Source organism: Muntiacus reevesi, chromosome 12 (genome assembly GCF_963930625.1).
Source record: "Muntiacus reevesi chromosome 12, mMunRee1.1, whole genome shotgun sequence".
Taxonomy (NCBI): domain Eukaryota; kingdom Metazoa; phylum Chordata; class Mammalia; order Artiodactyla; family Cervidae; genus Muntiacus; species Muntiacus reevesi.
The window spans coordinates 18,858,255-18,864,254 of NC_089260.1; the positions used below are offsets into that span (position 1 = coordinate 18,858,255).

Below are 6,000 nucleotides of genomic sequence, written 5' to 3' on the forward strand. Positions count from 1 at the left end.
CTGAAGGGATGAGGATATGCCTGAGTCTTTAAAACCCAACAGTTCCTAATAAAAATAAGATGCACTTACTAAACACCAGGTATTGTGCAAAAAGCTCTGTGTCAACCCTGCCCAACAGAATCTGCAGTGATCATGGCACTGTTCTGTATCTGCACTGTTCAATACCGTGCCACTAGCTACATGTGGGTATGAGAGCACTTGAAATGTGGTTACTGTTATTATGGAACTGACTTGTTAATTTTATTTCAACTAATTTCAATTTAAGTCAGTCATGTCTTGAGACTAACTTACATTGCTTGAATTTTTCATAAACTTCCCTTTAGTTTTACATCTGTATATCAAGATGATCTATGATAAGAGTTTCTCAACCCCACCACAACTGACATCATGGACAGGTTCATACTTTACTGTGGGGCTGTCCTGTGCATTGCAGGGTATTGAGCACCACCTCTGATGTCTACCCAAACAGAGGCCACTAACAATGCCCCAACTAGGAAAATCAAAAAATGTCTCCAAACACAGCCAAACATCCCCAGAGGGACAAAAACTACACCCAATTGAGAACCACTGGTCTAGGACTAACAGTCTGGATTCTGCACTCAATGCTAAGGATATTCTAGTGCAATTCCTCTAGTTCTTGTTTTTCTATTTGGAAACCAGACAAAATGTAAAAGCAATAAAAAGTAACTATCTCTTTATAATATTTTCCACAGAACCTATATTATAATACTGTGCTTTCCCACCTACTATCTCAACTACTCTTCACCAACCAGGGTACTATACCTGATTTGGAAACTGAGTGTGCAGGGGGTGGGGAGGAGTGACAGGGAGTGAGACTGTAAGTGCTTCAAGGACTCGCCTCCCACAACATGGTTAATAACTAGCAAGGCTGAGACAAACCAAATTTAGGAATTCTTCATTTTAAACTTCTATCTACACTACCTTACTCCATAGCGTTATAGCATTCAAAGCAGGAGCTCCTTGGAGAAAAACCTTTTTGATATGACAGTCTCAATCCAGATTGTTTCTGGTCACACAGCACATTATAATGCCTAAGAGCAAAGCTCACAGGAAAATTCCACATCCAGACCAACAACGTGAACTGGTTTGCAATGTAGCCAACCTGCATCCCAAAGAGTAATTCAAGACAGGGACTAGTCTCAGGGACACACATCACCTTAAAAGGCCTCTCCTAACCTAGTACTAGGAAAGCATTAAGAGGTGCCGTGGTCTGACAAAAGGCCTAAATCAATTTGAAGCACAAGAGGGAGGAGTTGAGGAGAAGGGGAAATCAAAACTCTTAAGACAGGTAGCTGCACAAAGGCTGGGACACCTCAGAAAGCAGAGATTTCCTGCTTTCCAGATTTCCTGCTGACATGTGGGACAGTGAAGAGACCTGGACTTCAAAAATCAGAAGACCCATCATGTGGGCCTCATCTGTCAGTACCCTGGATAAATCCCATAAACTCAGACCAGTTTTCCAGCGCATCTGTGAAAAGACCAGTCTATTGACTTCTTCGGCACTTTCCAGGGTTTGGGGAGATGCACTTCCAGGTCTCCTCTCAATCTCAAAACGCAGCACCATGTTCTTGGTATGGTTTTTACTACTGCTATTTCTTGAGATGTTTTAAGCAGGAACATAGCACTAACTCAAGGAATTCACTAGAAAGAAAATCAAAACGTCACACAAGTATCTGAGCACTGAGTAGTTACAATTCCAAACAAAGAATATTTACTGAGGGGCCAGCTCTGCACCAGGGACCTTGTAATCACACTGGAAATCCACAACCAACATCCCAGGTTCTCGGAATGCCCAGCCATCCCCACCTGTATTCAACTACTGCATTATTTGGTCTCCCAGGGCCAATAATTAAAGATTTTAACCCATTATACCAAGACTGTCACAGAAATGCATGTGTGCGTGCTTAATAATGTCCAACTCTTTTGCAACCCCACGGACTGTAACCCATCAGGCTCCTCTGTCCATGGGATTTCCCAGGCAAGAACACTGGAGTGAGTTGTCATTTCCTTCTCCAGAGGATCTTCCCAATCCAGGGATCGAATTCATGTCTCCTGCATTGGCAGGAAGATTCTTTACTGCTGGGAAACCCATCACAGAAATAACAAGTATAAAAACACAGAGGAATCGCACTCCAGTATTCCTGCTTGGGAAATCCATAGATAAAGAAAGACTAGTGAGCTACAGTCCATGGAGTGGCAAAGAGTCAGACGTGACTTTAGAGACTCAACAACAATTTTCAGTTTTAGCTTATTTGCCTCCACAACACCCTGTTAGTATCATTCTGCCTTCTGTTTACCATTTGCTTTGTTTTGCCTGCTTCTTTTATTCCTCCTGCTAAAAAAGAAAAGAAAAAAAAAACACAAAGGGAAAAAGTTTTTTTTTTTAATACTGAGTACATTTTAAATGCTGACATCACATTTCTACACTAAACAAAATATATGACTTTTAATAGGATGCAGCCATTTTAAATAGAAAACTATTTGTATAGGAAAATATTGGTGTTTTGAGGAGTTTTATTTGACTAAGCAATTTATTTTCAATACCATGCTGCCAGTCCAATTTTATTGCTTTTTGGGTAAATGCTAAAGTCTATAGATTTTTTTTCACGGAAACGATCAATTATCATTTCATTTGTGACTATCTTTTCTATTACCAAAACTTTCTTTAAACCTTGGTAGATTTTTATCTAAAGGCAAAAGTTTTCTGGGCTCACGCTAGTTAAGTTAAAAGGTTCCAGAAAAAGAGTCTTGGGTGGAAAAAGATTTCCCTTAAGCAATGCAATGCAGCAATGGGTTGATCTATTATTTTGCAACTAGGTATGTAAACAGGATCATCTTCTGAAGGGGAGACACACAACAGCTCCACAAGTCAACTACTTCAAAACTGGAAAGCATGACTATCTCAAATGCTGCTTTCATAAAACAGACCAGACATTTTACTGCTACTAGATACATCTACAGGTTCCTAAAATTTTACCTACAGCTATTTTTTTTTTAAATATCTACATACATTCTTGATGCACATATTTTACAATCTCATTTTCGGATCCACTTGTCTTTATTTCTAATGAAAACTGAAGATGATGCAAATAGTCTTAATATTTTATACTGAGAGTACAGGAGCCAAAACTGATTGTTTTCACCAAGAATGAAAAAAGAAAAGGTAGTTTTAAAAACAATACATGTAAATTTCTAGACTAGTTGAAAAAGGAATGCTCAAAAATTATTCACAGTGCCTAACATAACTGCAAAATAGGTTTTGGCATGCATGATCAATTGAGTAAGTTAGTTAGGATTCCTGGTATATAAAGTTAGGACTAGTATAAAAAATACACCGTACTTCTCTCCTGGTGCAATGTTACAAGTTGCCCTATAAGCACGACCAACTGGGCACTATGAATGACAGACAGTACAGCTATCCTCACTACTAGCCTGGTTCTAAAATTTACCCCCCAAAAAACCTTATGTAAAAGTCTTTAGAGGAGATCTGCAATGAAATAAAATCGGAGTAAGACTGTATTATAAAATGAATGACTTAAAAGGTATTTTCGTACTTAAAAAACTATGTGACCACTCCAAATGATTAGTATTTTAAGAAAGTATTCCAAAAGTTTTACAAACACGTTAAATACAATATGGCTATGGCTACAACAGCAAAGATTAGACAAATCCGAACCCAATGCCAGAAACCAAGCCTCCAGCTTCCCGGATTGAAAGGCTGTCCGCCCCACCTGAGGCGGTTAGATACCCCGAGACAGAGGCCAGTATCTCAGCAGCAACTTAGGCCTCCTCCTCCCTCGGGGAAGCGCATGACAAACAGGGCTTCATGCAATTTATGTCACCCGGTCACTTAGCAAAAATCATATCTAAGTTCTAAACTTGGGCCCTGACGGCCTTCCATATTTATGAGGAATAGAGAGCAGCTAAAGTGTTGGGATAGAAACTTAAAATGCCCACTTTCTGACCCTGTAAAACATTTAGCCCATCATTAGATCTGAGTCCTAGATTCCCAGCCTTGCCTAATGGAGGCTTCCCTCAACCTCCTCGGAATCTCTGTTTTGCAACAGTAAAGGAACTTTTCCTGCTTTATCTCAGTTCCCTGAGAGCATGCGGCCTTGCAACTCAATATCCTAAACTGGCAGGGAACGGTGGAGGAGGGAAGGGGAGGAATCCGGAGCCAAAACAGCCTCCTTATGAAAGACCAAAAAAAAAAAATCATAATTCCTCCTCCGCCTATAGCAAAACCCATCCCAGAAATTTACAGCGTGTTAAGAAAAGCAGCACTGCGAACTGCAAACGTAAGAGTTTTCCTTTGAGTCTACGCACGGTTTTCAGCTGTCAAATTACAACTCAGGAAAACACTATCATTAGAATAAAAAAAGGAAACAAAAAAGCTCGCACCACAGGGACTGGGAAGCAGGAGCTGCCAGCACCGTTTCGAGAGAAAACAGAGCAAAGGGAACCCAATCCACTTCCCTCCCCCCGCCCCAACCCTCGCCTAAATTCATCCCCTCCCCGGACCGGCAAACCTCACTGCAGAGGCTCAAATTTAATAATAATAACAATAATCATGGCGCTTCCTCCCTCCCGCCACCCCACCCGCGATCTGCCGGGAATCAGCTTCTCCCACCCGGACCCCCCGACCCCACCCCGCCCCGCCTCGCCTCCCCTCCCCCCGGGAGCTCCAGGCCCCCGCCGGTCCGACCACCCCACCGGACAGAGCTCCCGGCGGCCCGGGCGAGCCCAGCCTACCCCGGGGCCCCTCGCCCGGCTTCTCCGCTTCCCTCTCTTTTTTTTTTTTTTTAAAACCTCCACCATCCCCCATCCGCATTGTCTGTCTCAATTCAACTTTGACTAATATGGATTCCTCGGGCCTGGCCCGGGCGGAGATGAAGCTCCCCCCACCGGGAGCTGGATACCCACCCGCCGCCCCCACCTCCTCCTCCCCAGCCCGCGCGTCTCCACCGAGTTCAGCGCGGCTCCTCCGTGCAGGCGGGCGGACCGGGGGGCGTTGGAGGGTGCAGTGCGCTTCCCCGTCCACAGCTCGCTTCCCCCGACACCCCCCCGACCCCGCGGCCTCTGCCCTCGGGACCAGAAGTTTGCCCCGGAAGGGGCCTAGCCGGGGGGCAGTGAGGACCCCCGCCCTGCCCACCGCCCGCCGGCCGGCGCGTAAACACCGGCCGCCTGCCCGGCGCGGCCCCGTGGGGGAGGGGAGGGCGGGGAAGCGCCCCTCCCCCCGCCGCCCGCCGGCCCGCCCGCCCGCCGGCCCTATTACCTGTCATTGAGCTGGTCCTCAGTGCCCGGCAGCGGGTGAACCACGAAATGGATGGACGTCATGGTGCTTCCTTCTCGTCGTCCTCCCGAGGACGGCCCCCTCCCGCTCGGCTCCCCCCACCCCCGAACCCCTTCCCCTCGTCAAAACCCACAGCCACTGCCGCCGCCTCCTCCCTGTCCCCAAATGAGAGAAGCAAATGCGCAGGGGCCGCCGCCGCCTCCCTGCCGGGCGTGTGTCCGCGGCGCGGCGGTCCGGCGGGGCTGGCAGGAGGGCGGATCAACACGCCACCCCGCTCCCTCAGCGACAGCGCGGAGTGCGAGGCCGGCGGCCGGGACCCGGGGCGCGTCGCCACCGCCGCCGCCACCGGCAGCCGGACGTCGGGAGAGAGTGGCCCGACTGAGGAGGGGAGGGGGACGGGCTGCGGGCTGTGGGGCCGGTGTGTGGTCCCGGCGGCGGACGGGGTCCGGACTAGGGAGGTGGGGAGGGAAATGAGCCCGCTCGGCGCGTCACTGGCGAGAAGAAGCCGCCGCCACCGCCACCAGCGCCGCCGCCGCCATCTTCACTTCTGCCCCAGTTTCTCCGTCTCGCAGGCTCCGCTCCCGAGCGGCGGGGGAGGGGCGAACGGGAGGAGGGGGAGGAGGGAGGGAGGAGACCGGCGGGCGGGGAGCATGGCCGCGAGGGGGCGGGGCTCCGGGAAACGGGCT

At 48.2% G+C, this 6,000-nt stretch overlaps 1 protein-coding gene across 4 annotated transcripts in view; it reads right to left on the reverse strand.

Moving 5' to 3' along the window:
* UBR5 (ubiquitin protein ligase E3 component n-recognin 5) overlaps positions 1–5,419 on the reverse strand; it is a 136,221-nt gene extending 130,802 nt beyond the window's left edge. For 2 of the 4 annotated variants that reach the window (XM_065903431.1, XM_065903429.1), the window contains exon 1: positions 5,297–5,419. In XM_065903431.1, coding sequence (XP_065759503.1) covers positions 5,297–5,358 — 62 coding nt within the window. In that variant the 5' untranslated portion in view covers positions 5,359–5,419. The remainder of the gene's footprint in view (positions 1–5,296) is intronic. The other 2 variants (XM_065903433.1, XM_065903432.1) reach the window with 1 other exon arrangement.
* Between the last annotated feature and the right edge of the window lie 581 nt (positions 5,420–6,000).